Source organism: Aspergillus karnatakaensis (assembly GCF_047715665.1).
Source record: "Aspergillus karnatakaensis strain CBS 102800 unplaced genomic scaffold BJY04scaffold_96, whole genome shotgun sequence".
In the NCBI taxonomy this organism is placed as follows: Eukaryota; Fungi; Ascomycota; class Eurotiomycetes; order Eurotiales; family Aspergillaceae; genus Aspergillus; species Aspergillus karnatakaensis.
In genome coordinates, this window is record NW_027395808.1 from 1 (window position 1) to 15353 (window position 15353).

Sequence of the window (15353 nt, forward strand, 5' to 3'; positions counted from 1 at the left end):
GGGGGGGTTGTGGAGTTAGAGAAAGGGTTGTAGGGTTGGTGGTTTGGTTGCTTTTTTTTTTTTTCTATATCGAATTGCATGGTGTGAGGGGTTTGAATTGAATGTATTTTGGCTCAAGTTGCTATGGTATGGAGCGTCTTGCTTTGATAGATGGTGGACGGTTGGAGTAGGATGGCAATGGAGCTCCACATGCCCCGCGATCAGCTTTATCAGTAAGAGACTCGATAAGTAAATGATAAATATGACAGAGAGGCCATTGATTTGATTTTAGCACTTGCGTTTCGTAGTCCCTAAGAGACTCAATTTCTAACTGTCAGCAGCATGGCGCCTCACCAAATCGGATGGGTTCGTTGCTAACCTCCAAACTTTCTCGCGATATGACCCGTACTAACAAGGACAGTTCGGCCTTGGCTCGATGGGCCTAGGAATGGCCCTGAACCTGCAAAAACATTTACACGCAAACAACCTCCCTCCTCTGCAGTACAGCAATCGCAGCCTAGAAAAAGGGCAGCCGCTGCAAGACGCAGGCGCAATCCCAAAGGCCGATTTCGAGAGCGTCGTGCAGAGCTCTGATATCATATTCACGATGGTAACCCCCCCACTATATCCTTTTTTTTTAATGAAAATAAAGGAATTGAATGTTGAGAAACAATTCTAGATCTCCAACGACACCGTCCTAACCACCCTCCTCACCCAAGCCCTATCCCTCCCCTCCCTCCAAGGCAAGATCTTCATCGACACATCCACAATCCACCCCGACACCGCCACAGCCGCAGCACAGAACCTCCTCACCGCAGGCGCAACATTCATCGCAGCCCCCGTCTTCGGCGCCTCCCCCGTCGCCGCATCCGGAAACCTCATCTTCGCCCTCGCAGGCCCAGACCCCGCAATCCAAACGGTGAAACCCTACATCCTCAACGTCATGGGCCGCAGCATCATCCCCATGGGCCCCGAACCACGCAATTCCTCCCTGCTGAAAATCTGCGGAAACATCCTCGTCATCTCCTTCATGGAGGTGATTTCCGAATCGCATGTCTTTGCTGAGAAAACGGGGCTGGGAACCGCGCAGCTGCAGTCGTTTATTGCGGATATGTTTGGGCCTGTGCTGGAGAGCTATTCGGAGCGGATTACGAGCGGGGCGTATGCGCCGCCGTTGGATACGCCGCCGGGGTTTGCGGCGGCGCTGGCGAGTAAGGACATGGGGCATGCGCTTGCGATTGCGCGGGGGGTGGGGACGAGGTTGCCGACTGTGGAGGTTGCGGAGGGGAGGCTGCGGAGGGCGAGGGAGGAGAGGGGGGAGTGGTTGGATAGTAGTGCGGTTTATGGGATTGCGAGGGAGGAGGCCGGATTGGGGTTTTGGAGTGAGAGGAGTAGGCAGGGGTGAGGATGTGTTATTTGTATAGGAAATGCAATTGGATGTCTATATTACCCTGTAGAAGTTTTGTGGACGGACATTAAGTTATGAGACTCGAAGTGAAGGCGGTATAGCTAGACTATACCATTATTCATAACTGCAGAGATAGAACAGCTGTTGGAGACTTGAGCTGCAGATGATTCAGAAAGAGAAATTGGAGAAGGAGGGAGATTGCACGTGCACGTGACCTCTCGACAGTACCCGATCTCCTTCCTTTTGGAGAACTCCACTCACGATGCACCTCCAACTGCACCACATCAATCATTTGTGTCCTAGCCACTAGCATCATCTACCTATATATAATGGCTGATCTACCCGGAGATGTGAGTGCTTATCGGCCATTTACATGTAACGAGTGTTCAAAGTCATTTACCCGCAGTGTGAGCACCAACACCACTCCCCCAACACCACTGAGACTGACTTCTACGAGGAAAACCTCCAACGGCACAAGCGTGCGCGTACGTCTAATTTTTGATATGTGGCTGAATCTGGCTCACTCAATGCAGGTCATGGTGGCTCGTCTCGCAAGACCTTTGAGTGCGCTGGATGCCACGCTCGCTTTTCTCGAAGGTTGGCTTCTCATTGTTTAGACTTCCTTTGCTAACATGTGACAGCGACGTCTACAAGAGGCACACAGACCGCTGTCGTTTGTTAGCATCTCAGAAAGATCAACCACAGCAAGGCCACCAGAGGGTGCCTACCCCGCCTGAAATGGAGGACGTGACTCCATCGCTACAGGACGCCTCTCTCCTTCTCCCAGATAGTACCTGGCAGCCTGACCAACTCACATACACTACTGATGGCTCCCAAGCTTACTCTGGATCTCCTTCATCCATGTTTGTTCCAACCCTGTCCAATCTATACCTCCCTCACTAACCTAGTCGTACGGCTAGCGTCAACGGAGAGACAACCTCTTCGTACTTGAAAGCCTACTTTGACCACTTTCATCCTTCGCTTCCTCTGTTACACCGACCGACTTTCAGTCTGAACTCGGCCCCTGAGTTGTTGGTTAACGTCTTAATGGTCATCGGCAGCTTATACTCGCGAGCTTATAGCAATGGCGATTGGGAGGCAAGCGAGCACTGGCGTCGAAGCACCTGGAAAAGCGGAATTCGAGATCTTCAACGCATGGTTAGTCTGATATTCTCTTCAATGCCTCATACACACAAAGTCCTAAACTTTGAATTAGGTCGCCGTTGATTACAGCGAGTTTCGGAAGACATGGGTGCTGCAAACCTGGCTTCTTCATATCATCTACGGAACGTACATGAAGGAAACTCCTGAGTTTGGAGAGACAAAGCAGATGCTCCGTACCCTTGTAGATGTCAGTCTTACCCTTTCATCTTTGCACATTTGGCTAATACTGGTTCAGGCAATGCGTGAGCTCGGACTACTGCGGCAAGGGATCACGATGCCAGATTCGTTGTCGTGGGCGTCGCAGGGAGATCCGACCGACTCAAAAACGCCATACACCCGTTGGATGTCCTACATTAGCACGGAGTCAATGAAAATCTCGCTCTATACTCTAGTGTTTCTGGATTCCCTCTTGTTCCTACCATCTAATATCCGTCCACTTATCTCTCCCATGGAGTTCGGGTGGGAACTGCCTTTTCCGAGCAACCTATGGGAGGCAAAGAACTCACAAATCTGGCTTCAAAGAGTCACCGAGCACTTTGGCCTAGCTCCAGAAAATTACTTATACGGGCCACGCAGCGTCGCCACGGCTTCTCTCTCTCTAGCTACGCAGCAGCTCATGGCTGAATCACCCAGTCCCGATCTCCTTGCCGCACTCATCGCATCACCATTTACAACCTTGTGCATAATGACCAATATCAACGCCCTTATTCGAGATTTTACCCGAAGTTACTATCAGCTACCACCAAGTCCTTCAGATCCTTCAGCTTTTCATATCCTTACCCAACACCAAAACAAACAGATCTATGGCGCCATGCGAACCATCTCGAAGATCGTCAAGGATCAGGCCTGTACAAGCGACAACCCTCAGTTCCTACTTTGGAGAACAGTTGAAATACTGCATTGTTCAGTCAAGATTAGCCTCTGTCGGCCTGACCACCTTCTGATAGGAGGCATAGTCGACAACAGCGTGATCGCCGGTCTGGCTACCTCAACACATCTAACTCTTGGAAACTATGTCTCAGTCCGAAGATCAGCGCCTCTATTACCACCACATTTATGGGGCGACGAAGGCGTTCTTGCCGTGCTAAATGATCTGGCCTCCGCTCTAACCAGAATAGCCGGCGAGGAAGGTGAGCGCGCGTATCGCGAAGCACCCTGGGTAACCGCAGGCAGTTACGGAATCCTTCTCTGCATCTGGGGTGCGTTAAGACGGGCGGGGAAGGACATCCAAAACCATTTGGACACGTTCAATGAGCTTCCGCGGAGGTCAGAGTCCTGTATGCTCATCTTCAACACCCTGATGGAATCGATTGTGTTGAGCCTCAACGGCGGGCCCCATGAACCGGCAACGCAAGATCCACGTATTTGGTCTACGGATCACAATACGTTTCTCGGTTTGCTTGAGCAGGGAGAGATGCTGTTTGTCACTCTCATGCAACGTGTGTGCGGAGAGCGGTGTTTGTGGGGGATTGGGCCTTCCATGGCGACAGTTGTTGATGAGATTTTAGCAGCGCCTCAACCGACGGTGCTCGCATGAGTTCTTCAGACACAACTACCTACTGTACGAGTCATGTTCTGTATGGAATCTTTCTGAGCGTTATCTTCTGTATTCAACCGTTAACCTGTTCTTTCTTACACAATACTGCACTGGTGTGAACGCATCAAAATAGATGGCGCGTCTGCTAGCTTACTTGCGTTTTCGCCGAATGGCGATTTACTTGCTTCCACCTGTGGTGACCAAATGATTCAATTCGTATCATTTCGAGAATCAAAGAAATATCATGCAGTTCTGGATTGCTAGACCGGGCAACAACTGCACGCCCATCCCTCTACTACATCTGCAAGTGTGCTTGCATCTCCCACATTTCCCGGGAAGACAATCAACGGAAGATGCGTCCATTTCACTTCTCTCCCACCTTCTTCCACGCTCTTCAAGTCTTCATCCCTCTCACACCACCATATCGGAACTCCAGGCGCAGCCTGACCTAGAATGCGTCCACGCTTCATAGCTACCCCGGATGTTGCTGCATCGGACGACGTCACCCTTCCCTTTGCAAGCAGATACCGAGGCTGAATTGACAAGCTGCGGAGAACGTGGACCAGAGCTCTCGCAATAAGGTTGTTGATATCCAAATTCGTTAACTTCCTGACGGTCGAAGCACTTGTGTGGACAGAATCTGTTGTCACAAGCTCTCTGCTGGTCATTACCAAAACATCCTTGCCCAGTTCTAGAATGGCTGAAGCCCGCTCGGTAATATTCCGCATGGCCTTGGACTTCAGGAGAAGTGTTGGGATATCCGCATGATACTCGAACTCCCTCAGAAGCTGTGGAACTTCAACTGTGAGGACCTCGAGTTTCGAGCCCCTCCGGTCGACCAACACCTCCAGTTGTTGTGAAGACTTTGGCACGTACGAGCCCGCCACAATGAGTCCGCCAGTCTGCAGAGTGATCCCGGGCAACTGTAGCTGTTTCGGCATTAGGGCTTGTTGCCGCGGAATTCCGAGACGGCTTGAAACAAATGAGGCCCCTGTTCGGTAGCCGAAAACAAGACTATGCCTCCGTCGCGCTGTGCGATGGTTAGCATACGCGATAGCTATTCTGAGCTTGCCTACCTTCCAACAGCCCTAGACAAAACAAAAGCATATCTTCGTCTTGAGCGGCATTCAAGATCACGATACCACCCTTTGGAGCGGTAATTATCGTGCTGACGACCGCCGCAACCCCGCCGCGTCTGATGTCCTCCAGCGTTACAGAAACAATATCCCTGCTGGTGAATCGGGACCCCGCCTTCTCTAGCACGTAATCCCTCAGGTTCGAGGACTGGTAACCGAAGGTTCGATCCTTAGCAAATGCGGTATCTGCAGCGGGGATAAGTTTGTCGTTTTCGGCCACATAGTGGACGTCGTTGATGGTCAAGCGACCCCCTGCTTCAAAGAAGGGTGCCACTATCCATGCATCCGGAGAGCCAATTGTATCAAAATGGGACTCCAGCTCCTCTAGAAAGTGGCCGCGCAAGGTTGAATCTCCACGTAAAACGACCTCATACTTCTTCCTAGTCTTCGAGGCTGCTTCGTCGACGTTTCTTAAAATCTCGCTTACCAGACACCGAGCGTCACTGGAAGACAGTGCCCGACTGTTTGTCAATATAAAGAATCCTCTGGCGTTGGACTCGAACTCTTCCACGAGAAGATCTATATCCCACATTGTAAGGACATTAATGTCGTGGCAGGTTTGCGTTCCCGTCGGATCGTCGTCGAGTACCACAAGCTTATAGTCCGGTTCAGCTCTCAGCCCGTCTTGAATCCTGTCAACAAGGTTTGAAGTGTCGTGTGTGAATTCTGGAAGGGCCGCGACTGTATGAGAGCGCGATAAAGGTATATACCTTGCTGGTTCGAACCGAGACGGTGGAGAGTCCGGAGCATGCCATAGTTTTAACAGCGCCGCATCACCCTGGTTGCCGAGTCCGTACGCTACGGCCTGTTCGTAGAGATTGAAAGCCGCTGTCGTGAGTTGCAAAGGGAATTTGAGCTTCCTGGCAAGTATCATGACCTCTTTCTGTTGACCTTCCATTAGCCATGGTCGTGATCACGATGCAAGGTTCATTACAAGCTTGTTCCGAGTCTCCGCAATGCAGGACCCAGAAGCAAAATCTCCTCCCACGATTTTCGAAGCCACAGCTTTGAATGACTGGCTAGCCCCCGCTGCATTCGATATAATAGATACCAAGCTGTTGATTGACAGGCCGAGTGCGTTTGCGAGAGCCAGAGCCTCTACTGCGGCGGCCGTGTGAACAACTTCCAGCAAACTCTTAACTGAACTGATCGTATCAGCGTTTTCACCGTCGGACCGTGCAGTCTCTGCCATATTTGAGACTAAAGACGGCGTTCTCGGAACGAAGACCCTCACAATACCAGAGTCGTCTTCACGGTCGTACCCATTTTGAGCACCAAGCAGATACAGCTGCTCAGCAGCAGACGCAAGCCACAACGGAATCTTCTGATTCAGGCCTTCCGATGTAACGATTCCCTTATCCCACATCAACATCTAAACCCCCAAGTCAAGATTACAACATAACATACCATATCTTTCACGAAGATCCCCAACGCAGAATGCGGCGTCCAGTCATCCCCCAACATATGCGGCACCCGATTCTCAAACATCCAACTCGACGCCTCACTCCCAACCACCGAATCATGAAAAACCCTCGTATTAACCCCCAAACTCGCAGCAAACGCCATCGCCTCCGCCGCAACCGCGATATGAATCCCCGCCAAATGCTGATTAACAAGTTTCACCTTATTCGCACTCCCCAGCCCACCCTCAATCTCATAAATCGTCTCCGCCAAAGATTCTAGAACCCCCTTCGCACCCTGCAATCCGTCCGCAGACCCTGAAACGAGAATCGTCAACGTCCCCTGCGCAGCACGCACGGTACCCCCGGAGACCGGACAGTCAACAAGCTGGATATCCTCCCTTCCATACCCGTGTATCTTCTGTAATAGCTGCCCCGGGAAGCTAGGCGGCACCGTCGAGCAAAGAATAACGGTTGCGCCAGCTGGGAGTCCAAAGATCGCGCCGCGTGACTCGGAGAAGAAGATGTCTTCGGTCTGCGCCGCGTTCGCTACCATACAGACCAGAATTCCGGAGCCAATGGCGCATTCACGTGGACTCGGCGCCGCGATCCCACCTTTCTGCTGCAGTGTTTGCAAGGCAGCGGGATTGACGTCGAATCCGCGGACGGTATAACCGTCTTCGAGGAGGTGTGTTGCCATTCCAATCCCCATGGCGCCGAGGCCGATGAAGCCGATACTTGGTTTCAACGACATGGTAGAACTAGGCAATCCGGCAGGAATGAGAGGAGCTTGGCTTATTTTCACAGATTCTCTATTGCGGCGACTTGGGGAGGTATTTACTCCTAACGAGGTTATGTTTTCTCGGGGGTATCTCCGACTGACGGCCGATTGAGAGAGTGATACCGCGTTTGTGGTCGCACTGATGTCCGCTCGATGCTGATATCAAAGTGTTGGGTTAGGGTTGTGGCTGTCCACCTCCACCTCCACCTCCACTTTTTCTGTCCACTACACCACGTGCAGGGTATATATGGCTGCAAGTAAACACTAGATTCATTGGCAAATGTAAGATACTCAAATTCTAGAAAAATAAAGACATGAGGTAAAGACTGACATCCGAACACGAGTACTAAAACCAAAAAAAAAAAAAAAAAAAAAAAAAAAAAAAAAAAAAAAAGAGGTACGCTGTCCTACACATAACTAATAACCAAATAACAAGGCAGGTTTAAGGAATCAAACTCAACCACACATTGAAATGCCATGGCCATCTACATGACAACGCAGATCCCCCACCCAGATCCAGATTCAGATTCAGATGGAGATTCATTCTGTCTAGCGTCCGGGCTCGGGAAAAACTCCTCAAACTCTTCCCTGCCGAGCGGATCCTCAAACTGATCAGCAAAGGCGTTATAAGTAAATCTGTTATACATCCGAGACAGGAAAGTGAAAGGGGAGAACAGGCCTCGCCGAAGCCGCTGATAAGCCAAGGATGCTTGAATCAACAAGCCGACCCATCTCTCCGCGGTCTGGAACGCCGCACTCCAGTCGTCATCCTGCGTGTAGTTGTCCCAGTTTGGCGTTCTGCTGGTACTGGTACTCCGCTGCTGATATCTCCGGGGGCCTGCAGGGTCTGGTTGAGTGTTGCCGGTAGAGCTCTGCGCCTGCTCGTGGCGGACATCTCGCAGCACGTTCGCGGCCGAGGTTTCATGAACGGGAATGCCGCCCTTGATTTCCTGTAGGATACGGAGCTCGGCCGGTGCAGGGCGCTTGTAGTTCTTTGAGATCATCTTGAACGCCTCCTCCTTGCGAGCCTCCTTCTCGTTCTTCTCGCTGTAAGGCCTGTCCCACTGGGCGGATTGGCCGCCGTTAGCAATACCATGGTGGTATAGCTGAGCCCCCGGCCCACCACCGGGTGGGCATAAGATAGACTCCCATTCTCTCTTGCGGTCACCTAGCTGCTCCTTTTTATCGTGGAGGGAGTCCTGGCTCCACGTGTCCCATTTGGATGTCACGATGGTGATATTAGAAAAGAACTCGCGACCACATAGGGCGCTTAACCACCGAAGAATCTCTGCGTCTGCTGCTCGGAACCGGTCGCTGGATGTCTCTGCGAAATAGAGGACCCCGACAATAGGGACCACAGTTGAAATAGTCACCACGCCGGTGGTGATTTCTTTGAAGACTTCTAGGTTGCTGTAATCTGCGTTCTCGAAGCCGGGTGTGTCAATCAAGAGGTAGTCCCGGCCGTCGATGACGGCGGGCACAACGGCGTACTCCGTGGTTCCTAGAAAAGTTTTCGATTGGTCTTAAGATAAGTCGTAAGTGCTTTGAGTTAGAGAAGAGTACCTGATTTCAGTGTGTTCTCTACATGGAGAGTTTCTTCACCAGTAACCAACTTGATAAACGCAGTCTTCCCGGTGCCACCGATCCCGGTCAGCAGGATAGCCTTGGTGTCCGATCCGAGGCTAGAAACATCCAAGTTAGTATTCAAGCCAGCAACGTTTGATTGCCAAGCGTACGTTTGGGACACATAGCTCAGCACCTTCTCGGTGGCCTTCCATGACGAACTCTTGAGCAGCTCCTGAAGGCAATGGAAAGTGCTGGCATTCTGCTTTGTGTCTGAAGAGCCCATCGTCAAGTAAGAAGCGTCCGTAACGTAGATGACGGAAACTATAGCACTGGAAGAAGAGGCAGAGAGCTCTTGAAGCCTATTTTATATCTCCTTTGTCTCACGGGGCTCTCTTCCATCAGGAGCACCCAGCCTTGGCGAGTATCTCAGCGCTTACAGAAACACAGCCCGTATCGAGATCTTAAAGCCATACGTGCCTAGGCATATTGATCTGCTACCCTAGTCCAACCAATCTCTCGTCATCGATGTTTACTGGTGCAGGCTGCATGTTCGTCCGTATATGTGGCTGCAAGGCTTTCGCGAGTCCGTTGCCGTACGACAAGGGTTATCCCTGGACTTCGATCATCTGGGTGAGATCACCGAGCAGCTCCAGGACGTGAGAATCGCCTTGCTTTAGAGCGGAAGTAGTAATCTGAATTGAGTGGATGCCATGAGCTCCTCGGGTTTGCGCTCGTTGATTCAGCCTTGGCTTGGCTGCATGGTTCGTGGCGATGCCCATGATGCATAAGGTAGTTACCGATGAACGCAGGCGCTAAGCAGACTATATGCTGTTATGGTTCGATTGGCCTAGAGTAATCGGTATCTCGGTTTCGATGCAATATCTAGGCCCCTATGAACGTCTCAATCTGTAGGGCCAGGATAAACCCCTGAGTTACGACTAAGTTACTGGTCATGATTGTGAGTGAGGTATATCCCTATGCGCTATTTAGCTCTACATGACTTGCACAAACAAGGAGCGATGTAACCAATGCGACCGATAGTACCTGTCCCACTTCTATCAACTTGGAGTCTTCAGGCCAGAGAGTGTACATAATCAACAACTGTAGCTTGAGATTCAACATTGCGCATGGTACTTGAGTCAAAATTGTGCTTTCCTTATAGACATGGGATTTGGCTTACAGCATTATGAGTCAGGCAGCATGGCCGAGTGGTCTAAGGCGATAGACTTGAATCCGTAAAACTGGAACTAATCTATTCTCTTCGGAGGCGTGTGTTCGAACCACACTGCTGTCGATTGTTTTTTTTTTTTCATCATTTTTATTCTCCTGATGAATAAATGCCTTTTTGCTTCTGGTTTAGTTCATACATCACAGAGTGGTTGTTTGTTATTTTAATGACAGTGCAACAACCCACAATCTTGTATGCTGCTCCATCCTGTGACCATGAATCCATTTGCAACCGACCCAGAACACATCCCACCCTCTGACTTATACGCTGATGTCCCGCTCTACGGACGTTATCAACCCAAGCCTAGCGACTTTTCCATCCAGCCAGAGCATGTCGGTAACTAGTCAGCCGAAGCCAAGCGATACTGGGAATCGGTAGTCGACCTCTGCGACGAGTCTATCCGGATCCACCCCGCAGACGACGGTGGGCGTGATGTCTTCGCCCTAGGAAGTGTTATCGTCAAATCAAGCCATCTTCACAACACATCGGAGATCGATTATTCGTTTGCTGATGCTAATGAAATCGAAGCGATTGCTATTGCCAGGGACGTAATTAGGGATATTAGAGTGCCGGAGATATACTTTGCTAGCAAGGTATTGATTCCCTAGTCTCTTTAGCATTCTGCTAACATTGATGCTAGATACGTGGCCGCCACGTGCTTATCCAGGAGAGACTCCCGGGCGTTGCGTTGAGTGTCGCATGGCTGTATCTTTCAACTAGTCAAAAGCAGATGTTCAAAGAGCAGGCCAGAGCAATACTGCGATAGTTGCATACCATCAAGCCTGATGATGAACGCCGAGCTCGGTCTCATGTTATCCAAGATCCACACATTCTCAGCAACGGGCGCATCAATCCGCTGGAAGGAGAAATTCTCTTTTCCACGGATACTGACACGGACTTGGGCTTCATGCATAATGACTTTACCCAGTCGAATTGTATCGTGAATGACGATAAGATCGTCGGGCTGGTTGATTGGGAAATGGCTGGATTCTTTGGATGGAAGACCGCTGGGGAGATTCATCGACGGATTCGGACTCCTCAGACAGAACAATTTGTGAATGCTGCCTTGAGCGAAGAGGAGCTTCAGGATATTTTGTTTTGGAATGATCTCTATGATTGAGTTCTTTGGATGTCAAGATCAGACGCCGTTCCAAACCAATGGAAAGACGGCTGCGGCTGCGGTATGTTGTAATTGCATAGCATACTGGCAACCCGTATGACAAACTCTGTCATCTCTCTGACAATGGCTAGTCCTAGAAAATCAACATTTTCGGGAGAGGGATTCTTCGTTCGGAAGGGTAACGAGGCCCAACAGCCCAGTACCTACACGTGATCCGAGACAAACAATCTCTCCTTGTACCTACCTTACAATTATCCCTTGTTCCGATATCCCTTCCACCATGTCTGATATCGCCCAGATACGCGAGTAAATCCTTGCAAAGCCCCATGCACAGCGACTGGTGATCAAAGCACATACCGACCAACTGGACTCTCAAGACTACCGTGCCTCGGCAGGAACACTCGTCAACAACATCTTTCCAAACTGGGAGGAAGACAGTCGAATCAAGTTCCTCGCCATTGAGATCAGGGGAGGCCGCACTTTCATGGTCGTCGATATCAACAACTCCGACTATGACTTTGATACCGCGCACGAATCGGAAATCGTTCTCCCGGTCCATGTTGTTTGGCAACATAAGCGAAGGGGGTGGTTCAATATCCAATGGCCTCGGGAAGATGCGACTCTTGCGGCGAAGATCGCCGAGCTCCATAACCTCAATGGCTTTAGTGCTACAACACCTTTTCTGGCGACTTACAACCAGCCTGTTGTCTATGATGCACCGCGTGAACTCTCTACCAATCGTCAGCATCTGCAGGCTGCCTGATCGGCTGGAACCGGCATTGAAAGGAACAGGAAGACGAGAGAAACGCGAGCAAGCGAGTCACCAGGGGAGTTGTAGTACTGGACCTGGAATGAAATAGTTCTTCCCTTAGCCCTAGAGGGAGGTAGGAGGTTTTCGGTCCGGAACTCAAATACTTATAAAGGTTGTGGCTTAGACTTCGTACCAGTGAATTGTACTGCTGCGTCCGTCTTTGATATTCGTTTCCCGAATTGTAGCCCTAACATGCAACTCCAGGGTGTCTAGCTATCCAGAACACCGATGGAAGAGCAGAAGCCTGTGGGTAACGAGCTGTGGAGGAATCTATGGAAAGTGCTTGGCTTCAGACGCGCGTATGAACCAAAGGTGTACGCCACCGAACGTCTAGGTCATGGCCGAGTGGTTAATGATAGATTTACAGTTCTCTTACACCTGGCATCTGATGTATCATTGGGCGTTATGTTAGACTTCTATAAATTGTGAGTGCGTGCACTAACCTGAGGACCATGGCTGACAATAAAGCATAATTGCAGTCAGCCATAGTTTGTGATGGTTATCCCTGCCATGATTCTTCCATACCACCCTTGATCCATCATCATAGACCTGAGCTTATACCATTAGTTTTATTCCACAGCATCCTTCAAAACTACCAACTGGACTACGGCAGACATCATAAATACCGATCCAGTCCAAGCTAGCTTCTACTTCTTCTTTTACTCTTCACGGAGCCCTTTCTGTATTTCACTATTTCCAGACTACTGCCTACGTGCCCTTACCAAGATGCGTCTCACTACTATCTTAACTACTCTTGCAATTCCATCCCTTGCTCTAGCCGCCCCTTCTTGGTCGAAGACCGTGATCATTCATGAAGATCCGGGAGAGCCCGATATGACGGGCTGCCTACGCGGGTGCTACGACCACAAGCCTTCATGCATGGAACATATGGTCTGCATTACCTCGAAATCATTCTGAAACTAGTTGATTGACTCAATGGCCTTTTGTGCACTGAAAAGGAACCTAAGCAGAAAGTAAGCCCGCCTCACCCTTTGCCCATCACAGTCCTAATTGCACTTAATTTACATTTCAGCAAACAGGGCGATTGCTGGACCTGCTGCGAAAAGGACAAGAACGGACATAGTTTTCCTCCAGGTTCCCCCGTGGAGGACGGTACCCTCGAGCTCCGCTAGGACCAGCCTGTCAAAGGCACTCGTGCGTGTCTATCCCTTGTAACAGTGTTTTATGCTATACTGAGTCTTGTCTAACATTTTCCCTCTTCTGTAAGAGTGCCATCTCCAACCCGGCGACCACTGCTGTACATATAGTGGTTGTGCCTATTGCTGCAACAGTTCCTGCGTACATGTTCCCTACTCGGGGACTAGGTGTGTTAAATTCTCGCATTAGCTCATACTGGATAATCTGGGAATGATCCTTCTGTAATGTAACTCAGCAGAACCAGGTTCCTGAAAGGAGGTGCTGTGAGAAGTATCTATGTTAGTGCTATATTACCGAATACAGAATGAAATGGTTGTTGAATTAGGGCATAGATAAAAGTATATAGTTCACCTATAGGCCCTGTATTAGGGTCAGACAGTATACGGCAGCACAAGATAGCTTGTAATGACTCCTATTCCGCCCAGACCGCGCCGCTAAGAGGAATCGTGATTAGTGATCTTCCCGGCCAAGATGCGCCTCATTCAGCTTTGGCCGAGGTCCCAGGCTCCTACCGAGATACGCAAGAGCTCTACCTAGACTGCTAAGTGCTATAAATACTATTGAGGTCCCAAAACCGCCTGTCCGACTCCCATTGAAGGCGGAATAGTCGGGATTCACGTGTCGGTCGTGTTTGAGCTGAGGGACTACCCACACCTTGGATCTATCAATTGGAGACCGTTGTTATTGCCACAGCCAGTAGCTCCACCGGCATTCATCGTCTGAAGACTTCCTGAGATGGCCTTTACAGATCGACTTTGGTGTTTTCTTCATTACAACTGATGCCGCTCGTCCCTAACCTTGGAAGCTCGACCAACACAATGTCAGACCCTGCACACTCAACCCTCTTTGAGAACGCTATCGCCGTCAAATCACTAGACTCACATACATACGAGGCACACCTCGATCCCGCTTGGTGTATTGGAGTTGGTACGTTAACTATATTCTCCAGCCCTCCAGAAGTTAGACCAACCCACTAACCACCACCACCACCAGTTCCCCACGGCGGCTACACAGCAAGCATCCTCTACCGCACCGCCTCCCTCCATCTCAAAACCAGACACAAATCCAACCTCTCCTCGCCAGAACCAATAAACTTCCAAATCACCTTCCTCCGCCGCACCCGCATCGGCCGCGCAGTCCTCACAGTGCAGGACATCAAACTCGGCGGCCGACTCAGCACAATCCACATCACGCTCTCCCAAAAATCAGACACGCCTACAAAGGGAGGAGAGGGAGGGTTAGAAACCGAACTCGCCGCATACATCACGCTCGGCTCGCCCGACTTCGAATCCGGACCTGCGGTTACCGGGCCGTGGGGGCTATCGCCGCCTCCGCCGCCTGGTTCAGATCCAAATGGCGCAGTGAATCTTGACTCGTTGGCTGAGATTGGTAGAGATGGATCCTGGGCCCGGTTCCCGGACGCACCGAGGGGGTTGTTTGCTGCGCAGCATATCGAGCTGTATACGCCGGAGAACCTCTTTGCGAAGGATCGGACGGTGGGAGAGAGGGTGAATCAGGTCGTGGATCAGTGGGCGCGGTTCCGACCTGGTGGAGCAGTAGCTCAAGAGAAAGGAAAATCGGGTGCGACTGCAAAGTGGTCTAACGAGGCGGTTATGTATCTCCTGGACTTGTTCCCCGCCGCGTTGAACCGTCTGGGCGCTATGGAGGACTCGGGGGTCCAGCCTTCAAGTGTAGGTGCAGGGTCAGGGTCTGATGGAGGAAACATCGTCGGCGGGTACTGGTATCCGACTGTGACGATGAATATCGATCTCAAGACGAGGATTCCGGAGGGGATGGAGTGGTTGCATTCGAGGGTTGTGACGAGGATGCTGAGGGGTGGGAGGGCGGACTTGGATGTTGTTGTGCTGGACCAGAGGGGTGCGGTGGTGGCGACGAGTTCGCAGGTTGCGTTGGTTGTGGATGTGGGGAGGAATACCAAAGGAAGGAATACGAAGGGGAGGTTGTAGACTGATGGTAATCCCTCATCTCCAGAATCGCCAGTTTTTGCTTGGTACAATGCGCGAAGCACTCTCACGGGTTGACAAGGACCGAGATACCGCTCGGA

General features: G+C 50.7%; 5 protein-coding genes and 1 non-coding gene across 6 annotated transcripts; 5 read left to right on the top strand and 1 right to left on the bottom strand.

Moving 5' to 3' along the window:
• Positions 1 to 292: 292 nt before the first annotated feature.
• On the top strand, positions 293 to 1510 carry BJY04DRAFT_233267 (NAD(P)-dependent oxidoreductase). The gene is made up of 3 exons (XM_073719936.1): positions 293 to 345; positions 401 to 589; positions 659 to 1510. Exons 1-3 carry the CDS (start codon positions 322 to 324, stop codon positions 1382 to 1384), a joined length of 939 nt encoding a protein of 312 aa, XP_073564606.1. The 5' UTR covers positions 293 to 321; the 3' UTR covers positions 1385 to 1510.
• A 206-nt stretch (positions 1511 to 1716) lies between these two features.
• On the top strand, positions 1717 to 4226 carry BJY04DRAFT_233270 (C2H2-type zinc finger protein; the record flags this gene model as incomplete). Its single annotated transcript, XM_073719937.1, has 7 exons — positions 1717 to 1794; positions 1845 to 1872; positions 1921 to 1984; positions 2029 to 2250; positions 2296 to 2545; positions 2604 to 2738; positions 2787 to 4226. The coding sequence occupies 7 exons, from the start codon at positions 1717 to 1719 to the stop codon at positions 4086 to 4088; spliced, it is 2079 nt and encodes a 692-aa protein (XP_073564607.1). The 3' UTR covers positions 4089 to 4226.
• Positions 4227 to 5995: 1769 nt separating this feature from the next.
• Positions 5996 to 7378, bottom strand: BJY04DRAFT_233272 (NAD binding domain of 6-phosphogluconate dehydrogenase-domain-containing protein; the record flags this gene model as incomplete). The annotated part of the gene is made up of 2 exons (XM_073719938.1): positions 5996 to 6578; positions 6632 to 7378. The coding sequence occupies 2 exons, from the start codon at positions 7376 to 7378 to the stop codon at positions 6138 to 6140; spliced, it is 1188 nt and encodes a 395-aa protein (XP_073564608.1). The 3' UTR covers positions 5996 to 6137.
• Positions 7379 to 10165: 2787 nt separating this feature from the next.
• Positions 10166 to 10265, top strand: BJY04DRAFT_t153. The gene has a single exon. It is a non-coding gene; the product is annotated as a tRNA-Ser (tRNA).
• Positions 10266 to 10414: 149 nt separating this feature from the next.
• Positions 10415 to 11592, top strand: BJY04DRAFT_233274 (uncharacterized protein; the record flags this gene model as incomplete). The annotated part of the gene is made up of 4 exons (XM_073719939.1): positions 10415 to 10535; positions 10578 to 10792; positions 10840 to 10893; positions 10966 to 11592. The coding sequence occupies 4 exons, from the start codon at positions 10415 to 10417 to the stop codon at positions 11317 to 11319; spliced, it is 744 nt and encodes a 247-aa protein (XP_073564609.1). The 3' UTR covers positions 11320 to 11592.
• A 2514-nt stretch (positions 11593 to 14106) lies between these two features.
• On the top strand, positions 14107 to 15255 carry BJY04DRAFT_233277 (thioesterase family protein; the record flags this gene model as incomplete). The annotated part of the gene is made up of 2 exons (XM_073719940.1): positions 14107 to 14215; positions 14282 to 15255. The coding sequence occupies 2 exons, from the start codon at positions 14107 to 14109 to the stop codon at positions 15253 to 15255; spliced, it is 1083 nt and encodes a 360-aa protein (XP_073564610.1).
• Positions 15256 to 15353: the final 98 nt, after the last annotated feature.